This window comes from Eptesicus fuscus, chromosome 11 (assembly GCF_027574615.1).
Source record: "Eptesicus fuscus isolate TK198812 chromosome 11, DD_ASM_mEF_20220401, whole genome shotgun sequence".
In the NCBI taxonomy this organism is placed as follows: domain Eukaryota; kingdom Metazoa; phylum Chordata; class Mammalia; order Chiroptera; family Vespertilionidae; genus Eptesicus; species Eptesicus fuscus.
Genome location: NC_072483.1, coordinates 81,526,853 through 81,546,586, shown reverse-complemented (window position 1 = coordinate 81,546,586; position 19,734 = coordinate 81,526,853). Strand labels below are relative to the sequence as shown.

The following is a 19,734-nucleotide window of genomic DNA, read 5'->3' as shown; positions in this document are numbered from 1 at the left end:
GAATCACCTGTACAGCCCTATGGGTATGAACCCACTGATCATCAGCTGAAATAAGGGTCCATTTTTAAAAAATATATATTTTTTTATTGATTTCAGAGAGGAAGGGAGGGAGAGACAGAGAGAGAGAAAAACATCAATGATGAGAGAGAATCATTGATCAGCTGCCTCCTGCAAGCCCCACACTGGGGATCAAGCACGCCACCTGGGCATGTGCCTTGACCGGGAATCAAACTGTGACCTCCTGGATCATACATAGGTCGACGCTCAACCACTGAGCCACCACAGCCAGGCAGAAGGATCCATTTAAAGAGGACTCCTCCTCCGAGAAGTCCTCTTCTCTAGCCCTCACTTCACGTGGTTAGAAGCCACATCTGTGGTCCTTTCTCCTGCTAAGCCATGTCTTCACAATACAGTCCGGTGGAAACCTGGAGGTGACATGGTTCAGGGAACCCAATAGTCACAGTTAACTCGGCAGTTAACCATTCCTTAATAGTATTTCCCTGTCTCTCACCACCACTGATTGAGAAAGTGTCATAATTTTATGACTCCATGGGATCGCACGTCCTCCGTGGGGCGAGTGCAGGTCATTGTCAAAGGCGGACGTGTCAGAAGGCACCTCCGTCCCTTCCAGGCCCAGGGCCCCTCCTCGTCACGTGGGAAATCTGGACTCCTCTCATCCCGCCTCCTACACATACCCACGTTCGATGGAAACAATTGGCAGAGACCAAACGTGCGACAGGTTTTAAATCATACCGCTAAGGAACGGGGTCTGAGGCCATTCCTAACAAACCACAAATTTTGGGAACACCTGGCATTTTTGGCTAGAAGTTCATGCCTGACAGCCTCCATTTACAGTCAATTACTGACCATTATTAAATGTTCATTAAACAAAATTAGGGAAAATTGAAGAGACTTGGGAAGTGATGGAGACATAGAGACGCATCGCCAACTTCGTAGGCGGACGGTGGAGTCTGCCGGCCCCGCACACTCAGCGGCCTGACAATCGGAGGGATTGCGCTGATTGAGTGGCCAACTCAAAAAAAAAAAAAAAAAAGGCTGCGAAGAAGAATGGGAGGGAAGCCAAAAATAAATGCTGAAGTTGTGTGACTGAAAAATGATAATTTAATGCATATGCTTGTAGGAATGTGCTTTTGTGTATTGTGTGGGTGGAGGGACACTATTGGTCAGGGGTAGTGGAATACAGAATGCTGACATTTTAATGAACTTGTTTTTGTTTTATCAAGAGGAGAAGGAGACTTGGGGAATCTTCCAAGACGTGTTTAAGATAGTTTGAGGGCCAAAAGTAGAATGCATAGGCAGTGAATATATGGTGTCGGGTTAGCAGGGCTGGCTGGGTGCAGGGCGGGGGGCGGGGGTTTCTATCTAAACGGCAGCCCAAAGGAAAATGTAAGGGTTCTGCAAACGTTCAGAAGTTTCATATAATTTTCCCGTTTGTAGTGGTTTGTTTCCTTTGAGGTTTCTTCGGTGGTTCCTCCCTTCCCTCTTTTTTTTTTTGCAAACGATCCCTTTGTGGAATTTGGTTCCTGAGATACAGCATTCATGTAAACATGAGAGGGGAATTATGGTATATTGAATTACTCCATACTTTTTGAACGGAAAAAGTAGAAATTCAGAAATGGCCGGGAGAAGGGGATGGTGAGGGCTAAGAGCTGACTTTTCCAAGCCACAGGTTGATGCTGTAATGGATTCCATGTGTTCCTTCTCCACTCGAGCTGACTTTGGCCCACGGTGGGCAAACATTCCACGTTCCCTCTTGGGAAGGAGAGGCATGAGCAGGGCCCGGTGGCACGCGGTGGCCCTCTGCGCTGAGGCCAGCCCTGCCCTTGCCCTCAGCGGCGTGCCCTCCTCACCTCCGTGGTGGGGGCAGCCTGTTTCCCGTCCGTTACTCACGTCAGACTTCCCAAGCCACATCTGAGGCCTTCCCCCAGAAATTCCTCCCTGGGAACCCTGAGAACGGAAGTGAGAAGGCCAGAGACCCCACTTCCTCTCTGCTGCCAGCACTGGCCATCACCTTCCTGCCGTCCGCACAGGCCCGTCTGGCAAGCACCGGCGTCAGACTTGTCCCATTTCCTCTTTCCTCCCACCTCCACCCACCCCCGCTTCATCACCCATTTAGCACCAGCTCAGTCTTGTTTTTTAGAGCCCAGTGGACCCTCAAAGGAACACCTCGGGTTCAGACTTCTGGCTCAGGTCCGAGAACAACTGAGCAGCCAGGGCGAGCCACCGGTGGCCACTCCTGAGACTCCCATGAGGACGCACCCTCTGCTGACCTTGGACCCACCTTCCTGTGCAATTCCTTCTCCTCCGGGTCAGCGTTGAGCGGGGCGGCCGGCTGGGCCGGTTCCCTCACTTTGCCCTCACATGCCACCTGGCAGTGCCTCCCCCGGGGATGTTGAAATGGCCCGGTCTCCCGAAACAAGAGACCTACCGCAGGAGGTGAAGGGGAGCAAACAAGCCTGCCTTGTTTCGGGGCCCACTTTCTCCTCGCTGGCCTGCATCCCCGCCTCTCTGGACGCTAACGGGCTGCCCGTCGCTCCCGAGAGCCAGGTGGGCAGGAGCCAGCCTTCCGCCGAGGCGCTGGGGAGACATTCTTCTCTGGCGTTTAGGGAGCAGCGATTGTCACATGGGTCTGCTCTGCGAGGTGGACAGAGAGGCCAGGGAGAGCCCGAAGCCACTCGGTGGCCTTCCTTTGTCATCGCTGACTATGGGAACCGCGGGCAGACTTGGCTTTCGTGCCTGGGAAGGATGAGACCAAAGGCTGACCCGAAAGCCAGCGGCCGCCAAGAGGAGTTCCATGAATGAGCGAAAGGGAGCCTTCTTTCTCTGCTCTGCACTCAGGCCTTGCCAGCCATTGAAACAGCACCACGGTGGCTGTTCTCTGAACCCATTTCATCGGCGTTCCTTTGGCTTATTTTCTCTCTCTCTCTCTCTCTCCTTTTAGACAAAGATTTGCAGCTCCCTTCAGGATTCAACTGCAACTTCGATTTCCCCGAGGAGGCCTGCGGCTGGATGTACGACCACGCCAAGTGGCTCCGCAGCACCTGGGCCAGCAGCACCAGCCCCGACGACCGCACGTTCCCAGGTAAGCCGGCTGCGGGTCCGGAGAGGAGCGCACTCCTGCTCGCCTTCCCCACGCTCCCCAGCGGGCTTCCTCCCTTCCCAGCACAGAGCACCCCCCTGCCCTTTGCCCGCAAACCACCACAGTCTTCGCTCACGACGTCACCCCACAGAATAGCGGGTTGGTGGTTCCTGCCCTCGCCTGTGATTACAGGACGGCCTGGAAGCTGGGCGGGAGGGAGAGGGGCCAAGATAAAAGAAGAGGAAGGAAGGAAGGGCCGTGGGGAGGTCTAGGAGATGCCATGAGTCAATGTCCCCTTGTTCCCGCGGCCGGTCCTCACTGCCAGCATCACAGAGCCTCTTGTCCGCTCCGGGCTGGGTATTGTTCCCAAAGTGGCCGTCAGGAAGCCGCGGGCCTTGAGTCGGCCTTACCTTCTCCCAGGGTGGCCTGGCGTCTGTGGCGAGCCACGTCGAGGGCCTGAACGCTGCCATGCCCAAGGGTGTCTAGGAGAGCCGCCTGGCACTGTCCTTCAGAGTCAGAGTCCAGGAGCCTCTGGCCCCTGGAGGTGAGGACTTCCCTGGGCCCTTCGAATCGGTAGAAGCAGGCCACCCCCCATGTCCACGGCGGCACGTGGTGACAGGGATGTCCTGGTAGGTGCTTAACAGCAGCTCCCGGAGGATGAGAAGCCCTGATCTGCACTGAGGGCCGCAGATCCTCCTGCTGTGGTTGAACTCAAGCCACCAGCCGTCAGCGTCAGCGCAGGTGGGAGAAGTGCAGCAACACCGCACCCCGCGGTTTCCCCCCTCAGGCAGATGTGATGCATGCAAATAACTTGGGGGAGCAGAAGTACCGGTAAATGGTATGAAAATAATTAGGAAGTGTTGAGTTTCACAGACTTTATTATCTTGAGTTTGTGGTATCATTTATTTACTTGTAACTTTCTATCATTTAATTTTTAATAGTGCTTGCGTTTAACAGCTGGCTTGCAAAATCCCAGATAATTTAACAACAGGTCGTCACAAACACCGGCTCCGGCGCTCCAGGCATTCGCTCTCAAATTCCCACACCCCTGGCCTGGGTTGTAGCCCCACCCCACCCCCCCCCCACCCCGCCCCGGGGAGCATTCGAGAGGAAAGGGGTTCACTCTGGAAATTAGCAGATCAAATGTTGCCTGACTAGAGAATAAAGGGGAGAGGGACCGCGCCTTCGGCAGGGTCCCCCGGAGCTGGCCCCTGCCCCTCACTGCAAGAACTGGCAGGGTCCCCTGCCCCCAGGGGAGGCAGTGGGACAGAGGCGGGGAGGGCGCTGCGGCCGCCTCCCGACACGGCCTACCCCAGAGGGTCACCGCGTCTGCTCCAGAGAAAAACATTTTCATATTTCAAGTGTTTATCTCTTCAGCGTTCGAGTGCTCAGAGAGATTAATATCTGAGGGTCGGCGCAGCCGCGGGCAACGGGAGAGAGCACTTACCCCGTCCCAGCCTTAATCACCCTCCCTCCTCTCCTTCACTGCAATAATGTTTAATTAATATAATGAGCCTCCTGCACGCTGGAAAAAAAAATACTTATTTTTATAACCCAGCCTGGATTTTTCATTTTATTTCCTCTCCTTTGAGACTTGGCCCAATTAATTGGTTGCTCTTCCCAACCCCCACTTTTTATCTTAAAGATTTGTAGGGTATGTGTCTGTGTGTGTGTGTGTGTGTATGCCTCGTGTTTACGTGTGTGTATTTGTGGGTACATATGTGTATGTATGTTTCTTCCTCAAGGTGTTTGTTTTGTATGTGTGCGTGTACGTGCATATATCATGTGTTTCTATGTGTGGATGTAGATATATTGATAAATATCTATATGCCTGTGTGTGTGTTTTGTGCATGAATCTCTGGGCGTGTGTGTATGGGTTTGTGTGTGTGTTTGTAGTTTGTATGCACGCATGTGTGTGTAAGAGGGGAGCTTGGCAGAGGCAGTTTGAATAAAGGGATGTGGATGGTAAAGCATGGAGACCTGTACGGGCTCTCCTCCAGCATTCATCCTCAGGTCCTGTCTAATAATGCAGCCTCTCCCCTTGCACTCTTCTGAGCAGATGTTCTCTAAGAATGTCTGAGGCCTTCCCAGGCCAGGCCGCACGGCCACCCATTAGCAAGGGACAATTCAGTCACTCTCCCTTTGACCCTGGCCTTTACCCCTGCCCATTGCTTGCTCACCTCTGCCTCCCCCTCACCCAGCCCTCGCCCTCGCCCTCGCCCTCACCTGAGTGCCCCGTCCCCGACCCTGGCTACTGGTTGGGAATTCTAGTCCTTATCCTCATCCGGCTGATTCATTGCAGCCTGCGGTTGGTAGGGCTCTTTGGAGCAAGCTCACAGAGCGGGCGGAGTTCCAACCCGTGGCTGGATGGATCGGGACAGAAGGAAAATGAGGGCCATAAGGAACTACTCGATCTAGTGGTGTTTGTCTCCTAAGATACTGAGAAAGAAAATAATTATTTTCCTCCTCCAGAGGGATCCCTGAAGTTTGGGAAAGTGGCACTTGTAACTTGCCTCCAGAAAACAGAATCATAATATTGTCTTCAGAGCCCTTCCTTCCACCCTCTGATGACTTACAAAAGCCTGTGCTGTATTTCCCATGTTCCTTCTCCTGACAGAACTGGATCGCGGGCTTTAAGGAGGAGCGGGGAGAAAGCCCTTTCTGTTCAGGGTGGTCCTTCCTTCCTTTCTTTTCTTCTTCTTCTTCAAAAAAACGGGCCCCCGAGGGGAGCAGTTGGGAGAGAGGAAACAGCTGTGCTTGGTTAGGGGCAGGGTAAATGCTAATGGGATCAGAGAGGCCGGACCTTCCCAGTCAGACCTGAGAGTCGCTGTGTCCCCCACAGGTCACCCTCGCACAGAGAGGAGCCCACCCTCACTCTTAAGAGAAGTGCGCCATATGTTTGATCCCCTCATTCGACGGGTAAACACAAGTAATTACAGTTAAGAAAGGAGGTGTCTCCGTCGAGAGAGTCGGGAGAAAAAAGAAGGCAGGAAAGAAAATAGCCATGTTGAAATAGCGTACACAGGCCATTTGGTTAGAAGTGTCTGTGGAAAAGACTTACATTCCGTAGATATTTTCTGATTTAGTTCTTTTCTCGTGTTTTGTTTTGTTTTGTTTTGTTCTTGTTTTGTTTTTTCTTTTCCTTTTAAGTAAGCAATTAGTTCTGTTCTTTTGGCCAGCGCCGGTGGTTGCTTCAGGCTGACAGGACACCCACTGGTTCCATTCCACTGTTTTTGTTTTGCAAGATAGTCTTTCAAGCCGCTTGGAATTTCTTTTTTTAGCTCTTTGCTTGTGCTCAGAAGCCCGGAGTGTGTTCACACCCGTCCCTGGGAAGCCTGCCCCGGGGGACCCTGTTCCCAATTCACTGACCCCTGCTGGTTACAGAGGAGCCCGTCCCGTGCTCTCCCGAAGCCACTCTGCCTTTTCTCTGTAGCGACGAGGACACAGAAAGTGTCCCCTAGCGGGAGTTTTGAGGAAGATCAGATGTAGGTCTTCAAAGAACAAGATCAAAAAGTCCTTGAGATGGCCCTTGGTCAATAGGGCAGCCAGTAGCCCCGTGTGGCTATTTTAACTTAATTAAAATTAAATACAGCCAAAACTTGGGTTCCTTCTTCACCCAGCCACGTCTCAAGGGCACGAGACCCATGCTGCCTGGGACAGGGCAGGTATAGGGCATGCTCGTTGTCACATTGCCCTGGCGACCACTGCTCCAGCGGCACCAGGCATTGACCTGAGGGTGACCTCTGGGACCCTCGCTGCTGCTGCTGCTGCTGCCCCTTGGTTTGGTGCAAAGCAAGAAACAAGTGATTAGGGGGACGTGCCATCTGTACTGTCCCTTGATGGGAGTGGCCCATGGCTGGTATTTGGCTCATGGTTTCGTTTTACCTCAGGGTGCAACCTTAATAAAGTGAGCAAGTAACATAGCATTTGTTAGGGTAGGAACTGTTTCATTCAATCAAAAAGGGCATCCTAAATAAATACTAAGCGATACCAATAACAGTAAGAATACTAATAGTTTTTGTGGTTGTTATTATTGGAGACAAGAAAACTGGAGACACAGGTACTTATGCCAGGTCAGCTTCAGGACCCTCAGGTGTGTGTGGTCTCCCTCAGGTGTGTGCGCTCTTGTACACACCTGTTGACCTCATGAAGGGTGGGTACAGTGTGACTTCATTTTAGTTAAGTTCAAATCGTGGGCGTGATATAAAGAAGACAGGCAAAGCCTACATGGAGTAGTCTACCGTTGGGAAAGGGCAGCTTGGGTCGTCTTGCATTCATGTTTATTGGATTGAGAGAAGAGAACCTTTCCTCTGGGTTCAAAACCCATCTCCGGTGGGAGCGAATCAAGGAGACCGTGTTCGGCGATGTTTGGATCTTCCACCTGGTGGCTGTCCCACCAAATGTGCGTGGCAGACGTGGGCTGCTGGGTGCAGACTGGGCCACTGAGTGAACTCCATTAGAATGGAGGACCACGACGGTGGGGCACCCACGAGAAGGTTAAGTGTGGGCCAGGATGGCGGGCGATGGTTGCAGAGAAATCAGAGGAAATAACTGATGGGTGAACTTGCTTGGGGTGGGCTTGATTTTTTGTCAGAAAACGACTGGGGACTCCGTGAATTAAAAAGCAACTGTCTGAGCTCAGAAGACCTTCCCCATAGATGGGGCCAACGGCAGCCGACACGGGATGGGCTTTAGCGGGAGTTGCCCTGAGAAAGAGGTGGCTGGGGCTTGGCTGGGGCTTTGCAGCCGCTGCAGATACTGAGACAGGAACTTCTCGGGCTTCAATCATGACAGATAATTAAAGACCAGGAACAGCGTGGCGAAAAGAAAGCCAATATTCAAGCAATAACTTCAACTGGAAAAAAGAAGCATAGAGGTCCATCCTTAAGGAGGTGGAAACACTTCTTTGGCTTTGTGGAAAGCACAGCAGTAGAGAGGAGAAGCAATTACTCCTTTTTTTTTTTTTTTTAAGGCATTATTGCTTGAGTCCCCAGCAGTGTGTGGATAAACACCAAAGGTGTGGGATGATAGCAAGACCGCCTCCATTGCAAAGCGTTCCTGAACGCTGACATCCCAGAACAGCTTCAGGGAGACTCCTGCAAAGACCAGGCCTGACATCCCAAAACTGTCCACCAAGCGGTCAGCTGTAAACCTGGAGAACATCCTGCTGAGTTCATCCAAAGTCAGTGTTTCCTCTCGCTGGTTGTTAATGTGAGGACCTCAGCGAGACAGATTGACCTTGGGAGGCCAGCCGAGGGGCTGACTCATGTTTTAAGCATGACCTGTACAAAGAGACTGCGTCTCCTGCAGCACTAAATCTTCCTTCAGATGGTGGCTCTAGCAGGAGGGCGCAGAGCTGGCCAGGAGAGGCGCGCACTGGACAGATGGCGTGCCTGGCTCTGTGATAGCCAGGAGGACCCGCCTGGTGATTTATTTCAGGGTTTGGTAAGGTGGGGACGCCGAGGTCCCGCGGCTGCTGGGCCAGATGCTGTCACGTGCTCACAAAGCACTCGCGCAGCTGAAGCCAGATGTGGCCGTAAATCGCCAGGTGAAGTATCAGGAGGCCCGTGTAGAGGCGGCCGCAGGTTAAGACGCCTGAGGACCCTGTCCTCTGCGCTTCCTCCCTGCCCTTTTGAACTCCCGTTGTTCATTCCCACGCGGGGGTTTTCCCTGCATCGAGGGCAACAACAGATGTTTGGAGTCAGGGACCCTCCCCAAACGCCTCCCAAGCGTGTCAGGTCTGGGAGACGAGGGAGTGTATCGCTGGGACGTTACTTCTTCCTTCTCTTTCAACAACTGAACCTATTTCCTTCCCGTTGTCTTTCTGTTGGAAGCTATCCATTGTCGGCATCACTGCCACCAGGTAGGAGAACAAGAAGACAGCCGCCAGCCAGGGGTGGTTCTCAGCAAGTCCATTGTCAGCTATTCAAAGGCCTCATCCTAATGTCCAAGTAAATCACTAAGACAGTCCCCCCATGCCATGCCATGCCAACCCTTTGCTCTCTCTGGTCACCAGCAGCCAGTGTGTGCCTAGCAGTCCCTCTGTGTTCGGCCGTACACTGGGATGTTCCAGAAGCACAAACTTCACTTTCACATGTGTGCTTCATCGTCGCACTGAAGTGGGTGCCCTGACTTAAAGGAACAGAGACACTTCGCTTAGAGAAGGGTCAGTGGAGACCCCACCCCTGGACCTAAAGGCCTGCAAAGTGGATGTTTAAAGGAGCAAGGGTTGTGTTTCCTGAGGAAGCAAAGACTAAGGGGTCTCCCATTCTTCCCGAGTGACAGTGTTTTCTAAGTCAGAAGACAGATATTGGGCTGTGCTCCATCAGGGATGGAAGGCGGACATGTGTCTAGAGTGACAGCAGGAAAATGTAAAACTGAATTTAAGAAGTTCCTGACGGTGAGGGTTGTGACCCAGGAAACACATAGCCCACATGGCCTGTGGGAACCCCTTCCCTGGGAAGTGGAAAGCCAAGGGCGGACAGCTGTTCTGGATGTGTCGGCCTCGTCCCCCTGGACGGCCGGGCTGGCCTGCTGTAAGCCGTCTCCTGAGCCCCCCGCGCGCTCCAGGATCGTGGGTTACTTTATTCCATCTCGCACAGGGTCACACACAGATACGTGGTAAATCGTGCATGAGGCACAATTTGGGGCTGCCCAGCTTTGGGGATTAGGATGATGGATCCGGAAACCGTCTTATTCCTAAAAACGTTTTTACTGTCCTCGGGCCAAACCATCCTTCCCTTTGAGTCTTGGATTGGTCTTCCCAAGTTATTGGTGCTCTTCCAACCCTGTCTCTTTCTAAAAAAAAAACAAAACAAAAAGGCAAGCACAGGAAGCAGTGTGGATAGCCATAGTAGTATGATAAAAGGCCATAATTTATATCAAGTGCTTACTGTGTCCCTGTTCCTGTGCAAAGCATTGTGCACTGCTTGTTCCATTTCCTCCTCACAACCCAATGCAGTAATGACGTTGTTACACCCATTGTACAGATGGGAAGACTGAGGCTTTAACAGATTAGTGAGGATTAGGCTAGGGTTCCAGCCCATGCTCAGGTGATTTTACTCAGACTGATCAGGGCTCGTAGCTTATTTCCATCACTCTCTAGCTGGGGTCTCAGACACATCAGTTCTCTGAGCCTCACTTTCTTTTGTTGGTAGAAATGAAGAAAATGATACTTATTTCACAGGGGAGATTACATAAGATAGGCAGATAAAGCCTCCAGTGTAATATCTGGCACATAGCAGGCGCGCAGTTAACACCGGTTCCCTTCCCCCTGCTTCTCCTCTCCCCCTCCCTGGATTTTCCTGGTCTCGGCCATTCCTCCGTGATGTCCTGGTTCTAATCAGGTCTCTCAGTGACAGGCAGGCAGGGACATTTTGCAGCTCAGCGTCCCTCTGACTGATGTCTACTGCTAATTCCCTAAATTTACATATCATCTTTCTTCCCTCAAGCTCACAGCACTTAACAGACAAGTGGGGCACAAATGATTTAACTAAGTGAAATTCAGAGGCCTGCTTGTCTTGAGATTCTGCAAACTAGTGGCTTAGCTCAGATGTCAGCACTGAATTACGATCCCTCAGCTGCTCGTGCTTAGCACGCCACCAGCATTAACTCCCTGATCTTCCAGTGGCCCTTTAAATCATGCATAGCGATTATCATCTTATTGTGGGGGGCGGGGGGCGGGGGGAGGGGGAGGGGAAAGGAAGGGGCTGAGCTCGGGCCGTGGGAGAAGCTGTCTGTAAAACCTTTGGCCTCGTTGTGCCAAAGTTTTAGCCACAGGATGGATAAGTACAAAACAGACTCAGCTAACACCCAGCCAGCCCCGCTCTTTACACCTCCACGAACATTTTCCTTCCTAAATCCTACCCATTATGCCACGATTCCCCTGCCGCTTAATGTAAATTCACACAAGTGACAGTATCTCTGCCAAGCAATTTTCAGGCGGCAAGGGGGTCTTATTTGTGAAACTGTGAAGGAGGAAGGCTGAATAATAAGTCTCGGAAATCTGGCTGCCTTTGTATCAGGTGGAGACAGTCAGGGCTTGGAAAGGACTGCAGCGGGGGAGCATTTGAGGGGTTCTCACCTGTGGCTCCGGGGCTGGGACATCCACAGGTCCCCCTGCTCTTGTTAGTTCACCTCACTTTTGAAAAGGGCTGTTGGCTGGGGGTGGGGGGGGGAGGGTAGGGAGGGGGATGGTGAAGATATTTCGTGAGTCTGAGGGATTGCCAGAAGCTAGCTGATTCTCCCTCTGTTCTTCCTTCCAATACATCGCCTCCTATCATTCCTTACCCATGTGTTTGTCATTCAGTCATTCATGGGAACAACATTTATTTCTAATAGTGGCATAGATATGTCACTATTTAGGGGCCGGTGAGAAGAAGCCCTATTAAGCCTTATGTGTGTGATACCAGGACCTGTTTATCTAACTGGGGAGATCATAAAAACGCACAAGAAACTGTTAAATTTTAGTATAAGGCAGTCGGTGTTTATGTGCTGAAATGCATGAAAAAAAATGGCCTCCAGTCTTTTTAAACACAAGGTAAAGCGAGTGGTACAGTCTGTAAATGCTCGAGTTGTTCAGAGAAGGCAGGTATTAATGTTGAAATGTGCCAGAAGGGTCAGGAGAAAGACGAGCCAAACAGGTGGGCTCTGCGGATTGGCCGGGGAGGGAGGCATTGCAGGTGAGAGGAGGGAGGGAGCAGGCCCAGGGGGGAGCGCCTTGAGTAGAGTGTGATTGAGAGCCCGGGCGTGGGCCAGGGTCCCTGGGCACCGCTGAAGTGGAGCGCGTGCTGTGTGACGGTGGGAACACCTTCCGGCTCTACTACTTAGTGGCCTCTCTGCCTTGGACAAGTCACTGGAACCTTTCTGAGCCTCCGTTTTTTCATCCCGTGCAAAGTAGGATGAAGAAAACCGAGCTCGCGCGCATATAGCAAGGATTAAGTGGAATAACGCACACAAACATGCTTTGTAACCTGTACAGCATTATGCAGATGTGACATAATTATTATCATTAACAGCGGCGGTAATGAGATCTGATGGGAGAAGCATAGGTTAGAAGCGCACTGAGTGTCTGGTTGTGGCACCGGCGTCTCCTCCCTCCACAGATCACCGTCATTAACAATCTTGGCTGCAGGCAGCTGCCTGGGTCTCTGTGCTGACTTTGGCCTCGGAGAGGTCTCATGTTGTGGGGTGCTAGATAGATATGGCTTTCACTGGTTAAGGAGACACAATGTGGAATCCCAACTATGCATCCTAAGTCCTCTCATATGAGTCAGGGCCTCATATGAGTCAGGGTGGGGGAGCTTCTAGAGCAATAATCCGGAGGCTCTACCCAGAGGGGCTTAGAGAAGAGAGAGAGGTGCCTGGAGGAGGGCGGGCAGGGCCTGTTTCTGATGGTGGGACTGTCGCAGGCTCAGCTCTCAAGAGAAACATGACGCAGGTCATGTCAGCAGGAGTAACAACAGCAAACCAGTGGTTTCTGAGCTCCGAAGTCCCGGCCTGTCCTTCCCCAACAAGCCCCAGGTGTTCACAGACCCTGCTGAGTGAGAAAGTCTGTGCCCGTCTCCCATTCGCATGACCCCGAGGTGGCTGACGTGCGGGGTGCGTGCAGCCAGGGTCCCTGCCCTGCTGCAGAAGTGACCAGCCCGAGAGGTTTCGGGGCCAGCGGGAGCCATGAGGGTTCTCCTCAGAGGCCTCCTCGCTCTCTGTACGCGTGGCCAGAACCCCCTGCACGAGCCGCATTTGCAGGGGCAGGTCCCACACCTGTGTCCGCAGGGCCTGAGGTCTGCAAGCAGGGAGAGGAACTCGGTCTCTCGCATTAGTGTCTGATGTATTTGAAGACTCCTCAGCTAAAAGGCCCCTCCTCTGAACATTTGGGTGGGAGAAACCCTAATTTTCCAACGTGTGTGTGCCCTCCACTAAACACACAGCCTTCGCCAGTGATGAGGACAGCGCCTGTGTTCCCTGGAGCTGTGTTGGCCTACTGTGTGAGAAAGGCCAAGTTCAGGCCTCCCCAGGCCGGGCAGGGACGGGGGTGGAGCCCGAGAATCACCCCTACTCAGCCATCATCCCCCGTTCTCTCAAAACTGACACTAGGCTTCTGATTTACGGTCGCCCAGGCACCGTCGAGGAACGCTGGCGGAGACGGAAGGTTTTAAATGTTTTCCACTTGGACAGTGCCCAGCCAGGATGACAAAGGCTCAGAGCATAAACCACTGGCCAGCGCCAGCCTCTGGTCCAGCAGCCACCTCACCCCCTTACAGTGCGGCTCAGTAGACTGCGTTGGCCCCTTGAGTAAGCCAGTGATGAAGAAGATGTGGTTCTGGCCTCTTAGGATCCAAGGAGAGAAGACAAGTAGACACAACCAGCCGAGACATCGGGCCAGCCCTGCCAGGTGCCCGCCGTAAAAGTGGCTCAAAGACCGTGATGCTGAGGAATAGGCAGGAGGGACTGGCTAGACAGAAAGACTCCAGGGCCTCCGAGGACCCAGTATTTGAATCAAGGCTCTGAAGGAGCCGTAAGAAAGGGATGTGGGGCCTGGAGAACCAGGGCTTGAAATAAACAAGACACTCAAACTCGGGCCCCAGCTGTTCCCGGGAGGGGCAACGGCTGCAAACGGGTGTCTTTCCCAGGCGTTTACCAGGAACCCCTGTTTGGTTTGTTCCCCCCAGATGACAAGAACTTCTTGCGGCTGCAGAGCGACGGGCGGAGAGAGGGCCAGTACGCGCGGCTCATCAGCCCGCCGGTGCACCTGCCCCAAAGCCCCGTGTGCATGGAGTTCCAGTACCAAGCCACGGGCGGCCGCGGGGTGGCGCTGCAGGTGGTGCGCGAGGCCAGCCAGGAGAGCAAGCTCCTCTGGGTCATCCGCGAGGACCAGGGCAGCGAGTGGAAGCACGGGCGCATCATCTTGCCCAGCTACGACATGGAGTATCAGGTGGGGTGGTGGCGGCGGGAGCCGGTGCGGGGATCCGCGGGTGTCCTTGTGATCTGTATTTCAATATTTCAAAGGGCCGTCTGCGCCCATTCATCATTAGGGAACGTGGTTAAGCTGCTGTTTTCATTGTGTTTCTCACGTTGCCATGGCAACTAAATGACACTCTTATTTGTTATTCAGAGTGTGCCTATCTCTACACCCAGACTTGGTTCTTTGTTCCTCCTATTGCCTTTTATATTGCTGAAATCTTCTCCAGCCAATGTTTCTTCTCTCCATTTTAGTTTAGATTGCTATCCGGTAGGCTGACAAAGGGACACAGAAGCCAGGGAAATAAACACAAACAAACGCTCCACACCCAGGGAAGAGGACTCCGGGGAGGGGGTTTTGGGAGGGGGGGCACAACCTCCCAGGCCTGTCCCAGCCCGAGTGTGAGCACAGGAAGGGGAAGGGTTGCTGTGTGTGCTTCGTGGCCAGCCCACCAGAGAGACCCGGCTCTAAACGAGTGGTTTCTCTCCCCGAGGCTCCAGGAGTTGAGTCCCATTATCTCGGCCCCACAGAGCGAGAGACTGAGGCACAGATGGGTATGCGCAGCTGTGGCTGAAACTTGGGTAGAGGAGACACACTGTGGAAGAGGTGACTAAGAACCAGCCAAAGCATTAACCTGCTCCTCCCCAGATGAGAAGCAGCAACAGATGGCTGGTGAGGCAGCCAACTGCTCGCTTAGCTTGCCAGAGGACATGTGCTAGTGTGCGGAGAGAACCTGGGGAGGGTGAGAATGGGGGGTGGGGGAGGGCCAGGGAGCAGAGGGGCTTCTGTGTGCAGCCTGCAGTCACTCTCCGGGTTGTAAGGGGTCCCTGTAAGGGGTCCCGAGTTCCTCCCCACCCCCAACCACATTCCTGCTGATAAACCTCCATGCCATGCATTGTCAGTAGCTGCTTGCATTTTTGTCTCGCCCGCGAGATGGTGAGATTCTCAAAGGGTCTTGTCTATTGGGTTTTGTAACTATCCTTGTGCCTGGCACAGAGTAGGTGCTCAGTAAACTATTTCCCTCCCGGTTGTAATAATGGAGCCGTAAGAGAGTGCTATCCCCAAGGCAATCCAAACCTGCATACTAGATATTTCTCACCTTACCCCCACCTGCGCATGTCTCCTGAGTTCCCAACTACCTCTGGGTTGGGCATGTGAAAGATTTTTGAGAAAGGAGCCTCAAAAAATGTTAGGGAACATTTGACCCTTCTTTAAACAGACTCTGAACGTGTTTCTTTTCATCAGTACGTTCGAGTTACTAGACAACAGTGTCCATCACCTTGTAATACGTATTTGAATCCCTTCAAATATGCATTTTATTTGACCCAATAACAGAAGGCCGGGAATCCTGGCACTGTTTGGCCCAGGAAGCCCAGTTAACCGTGCCTCTGTTCTTCTGGCTTCTAGATTGTGTTCGAGGGCGTTATAGGGAAAGGACGTTCCGGAGAAATTGCCATCGATGACATCCGGATAAGCACCGACGTCCCGCTGGAGAACTGCATGGGTACGCGGCGATCTGTCTCTTGGTGGTTCTTCCAAACGAGGCGCCAAGAGCTGGGACATACGAGAGGCGGCAGCGCGCCCTCTCAGACACAGTGTCCCCCAGTGGGTGAGGCAGCGGCAGCCTGTGCCGGAGGGGAGGTGGGAGTGTAGCTGTGTCTTAGGGAGGGGTGTCCGATGAGGGGACGTCTTCGAGCCCCGTTCCCATTCAGAAATAGACACGTGCTGAGTATATGGAGATTGGGGGGGTGCCGGGACCCCATCATCAGGCTCCCGCTTTCAGCAAAGAAAATGCTGGAGGACGAGAACAACTGCCAGTCAGAATTACATGCTGGAGAGGTTTGATGGATTTAATGGGAGCCTTCAGTGGTGAGCAAAAATAGTACCTGTGCTATGGCAGAGTGATAGCATAATTACCCGGCAGTTCTTTTGCATGAATGAATTGCAGGGGCAAACGATGGCTTGGGAAGTAGCATTTTAGATTTTTGCTTTGAAGCCAGTGCCTCTAATGGCCAAGATCCCAGAGTTATTGTAAGATTGAGTATGGCACACCAGGTGGCCAATATGGGAAGGGACCCTTAAGCAGAAGGGACCCCACAGAGCAGCCAGCCCACCTCCGATATGCACCCCAGGGCACCCTGGCCCTCTTCTCCAGCCGCAGACATTCCTAAAAGCAAGAGGGAACCCCGAGAAGGAAGGGAACCCGCTTCTAGTCGGCAGGGTGACTGTAGTAACTCACCAAGTGCTTTTCTTGGCACGCGGCCCCGGGTGTGTGCAGGCGATGATGTCAGGAGCACCTGGGACCCCCCGTCCCTTCAGGCAGCTCTCAGGCCCGGGCATCTCAAAGTCATCCAGACTCTGAGAAAGTAATCAGCCGTAAGTGGCTGATTACAGTGCTTCTGGGACCCGTTACTCCATGAAGGACTTTTTGTTCCAAAGCAACTTTGCGAAGCTCTCCCCACCCGCCCGGCCCCCATGGTGATGGTGTGGGAGACAGAGTCTGGGGCACGCGGAGGACTCGGGACACTCTCTGAGGGGCATTCTAAACAAACTCAGTGGAAGTCACCTACGCCGTGCCCTGTGTTCGCCCGATTCTTCCTTCCCCTCATCTAACTCAAAATGTTTTCTGTTTGTTTGTTTTTTCCAGAACCCATCTCAGCTTTCGCAGGTGAGAATTTTAAAGGTAAAAAAAAAAAATTTTTTTTTTTTGCATGCCTTTTCCTTCCCCTCATGTGATGTGAATTGGATGGAGAGAATAAACCTCCAAGTGTAACAAGTCTCTAAGAGAACATAGACGCCACACCTTCCCGCCACTAGATGGCACCAACCACGCCTGGAGAAGCGGGGGGGAAAAGGGGGATTGAGATCCTCACTGTCTCCTGTTTAATTAAAGTTTAGGAGCCAATAATAGAGACAAATAGGTTACAGATAAACCTTTCAGCCTCGCATTGTCCGACGGGGAGCAATGAGGCAGAAAAGGCGTGAGTGGTGAGAAAGGAGAAGCTGTGAGCAGACTGAACAACAACAAAAAAAATCGGGAGTGAATTAACAGTGAAATGATGTGGCAATGATTTATTTTAGCCCGAAGACAGGTTCTTCCCAGTCCCAACTCCAGGGTACCCAGGCAGCGGTCTCAATTAACCTCCGGTGAGTGACAGTGGCAGGCAGCGCGGTGCGGGAGGACAGTTCAAGGAGGGGCACAAGGAGGGACTATCCAGCCTAAAGAGGAGAAGCTGCAGAATTCAGGAGCTGGCGTCCAATGAGGGGAATCAGAAGGCACATTTGATGGCTGGACTTTGGGCCCTTAAAGTAGAGGACTGGGACACAGAAACGGACATTTTCTCCCTAATAAAGTACATAAGAGCGGATCAAAGAGAGAAGAATTTGGGGTGTTTGCCGCATGTGGGGGGGAGGGGGTCCAAGCTGGGGGGGGATTGACCAGGAGACAGCAGCATTCCCATTCTTTAGGCCTGGGCTTTTATAACGCGGCGGGTCCCACATGTTGGGCTCTTTGCAATCCAGTTGGCTGGCGCTGCTGACGTTCCCACCCAGGTCCCAGTGCTAAGCATTTAGAAGCCACTCGAAGCACTCCAGTTCAGGGCCTGGTGTAGACGCACCCTCAGAGGCCCTCGCCCACACCTCGGGACGGGCTTTTCAGAACCTGCTCTGTGCAGACAGCTTGCTGGGCCCTGTTTGTGCTGGCTGGCCCTCACCCTGTAGGTGACAGCGCTTTAGAGATAAGGGAAGTCAGTTTTCTATCTGAGTCTAGACTCATTATCTTCACTCCCATTAATCTGTCCAGCTCGTGGCTGCAAAGAGATGAATTCCCGGGTTGTCACCTAGATGCGCTCTCTGGCTCGAAATCAGCTCGCCTAATTTGCCACTCATCCCCCGAGCCTTAAGTCGGGGGATGGGGGACGGGCCAACAGGGAATGACAGACCCACACATGCTGTCTTCTCTTTCTTTCTCACCTCCGTTGCCCCCCCTGAGCCCCATCCCCACCCCCCATTGCACATTTTGAAGTTATTGAGGGTATTCCCGTGCCTGTGTTGGTGCTTTTTGGATGTGAGATGCGAATCTAAGTGTGGGAAGGAATTCACTCCCGATGGGCTTGGGTACGGTTCAATTCACGGTCTCACCTTCAGGACCCAAGGTAAAGTTGGTGCTGGGCGTGGAACCTGCTTCTGTTGTTTCCCTGGACCCTCGTTGGTTGTTGAGACTGGAAGCTCCCAGGGAGGCTGGGGAAAGGCATCCAGCCACTGCCGCGGACAGTGCTCTGTGCGCACGCGCAGGCCCGGGTCCAGGACTGACAGGCCCGTGGCGGGGTGCTTGGCTTCCGTAGGAGAATAAACAAACCAGGCACATGTGGGCTCCCTGAGGCTGTGTGTACCAGGGAGCTTCACGGTCCAGTCATGTTCCCATGTAAAAAAAAATCTATACTAATAAAAGGGTAATATGCTAATTAGACCGGGTCAACCGGCCATCTTCCGGATGTCCAACTTCCTTCTGGACAAAGCCGTGGTGGTGGGGGCCGAGGCAGAGACAGTTAGGGGTGATCAGGCCAGCAGGGGAGGGCAGTTGGGGGCATTAGGCAAGCAGGCAGGAAGGTGAGTGGTTAGGAGTCAATGATCCTGGATTGTGAGAGGGATGTCCCAGATTGGAGAGGGTGCAGGCCGGGCTGAGGGACACCCTTCTCCCCCCCCCCACCCCCGTGCACGAATTTTGTGTACCAGGCCTCTAGTAGATAAATAAAATCTCATCAGAGCCACGGCGCTCAATTAGCCAAAATAAACACAGACGTTAGTGACTGGAAGGTAAGAATTCCCAGCGCTCCCGACGGGCTGGTTTAGGGGTTGAGCAAAGGCAGACGTGGGTGGCATGGGCTGGCCCATGGCTGCTGTCTTGGGAGCTAAAGAGCATCTTTGGAGGGAAGAAACGACGTCTCGGGGAGCAGAGACTCTGTTCCTCTGGCCGAGAGCAGGACCGGAATTGAGAATGGGTAGTGACAATCCCATTGACAAGTTGGACACGGAGCTCTGAATTGGTAGCCAGTGAACCCAGGGCCACAGCCTTCTTTGGGGCGGAGGCCCAGGGGGCCTCGGTATGCAACTCGGATTCAAGCAAAGCTCTCCCTTTGGGAGAGGAAAGAGGGCGTTTGCCCCGTGGAACCGAGCGACCGGCATTCGGCTCCTCTCCTGGTCCAGGCAGAGGCAGACCCGGTGCGGGCACGGGTGCCTGGGGATGAAATCAGCCTCGCGCTGAGAGAGAGAACCCGGGTTGGGGCAGGCAGGATGTGGAAGGTGGATGCGAAAGCACTGCTAACGGCAGGCATTTACATTGTGAGTAGGTTTTCTTGAATGTAAGTTGTTTTTCTTTTCCATTCTAAATTAACCAGGAGACAGCCGCATTCCCATTCTTTAGGGGAGAGACCAATGTACTGGGTAGATCTTGAAGGAAATGCAATGAGAGTGGCCTCTGGACCTGGGCTTATTAGCTATTCTTGATCTTTCCTATTTTGAAGTCTGTTTTCATTTTCCGCCTCTGACTCGTTTCTTGCCATGAAACATGTTCTTTTTCTATAAATCGCCTTGTGCTTTCTGCTTGGTGTGTACGCTGTCATTGTGCAGCAGGGTGTGAGTCAGTAATGAGGAGGGACACGCCATGGGAAGAAAG

General features: G+C 52.9%; 1 protein-coding gene across 5 annotated transcripts in view; it reads left to right on the top strand.

The window, feature by feature from the left end:
- Nucleotides 1-19,734, top strand: part of NRP2 (neuropilin 2) — a 120,528-nt gene that overhangs the window by 71,991 nt on the left and 28,803 nt on the right. For 2 of the 5 annotated variants that reach the window (XM_008145249.3, XM_008145253.3), the window contains exons 12-15: nucleotides 2,963-3,103; nucleotides 13,771-14,033; nucleotides 15,468-15,564; nucleotides 16,708-16,728. In XM_008145249.3, coding sequence (XP_008143471.2) covers nucleotides 2,963-3,103; nucleotides 13,771-14,033; nucleotides 15,468-15,564; nucleotides 16,708-16,728 — 522 coding nt within the window. Of the gene's footprint in view, nucleotides 1-897; nucleotides 1,345-2,962; nucleotides 3,104-13,770; nucleotides 14,034-15,467; nucleotides 15,565-16,707; nucleotides 16,744-19,734 lie in introns of those variants that run through there. The other 3 variants (XM_008145248.3, XM_008145252.3, XM_054722735.1) reach the window with 2 other exon arrangements.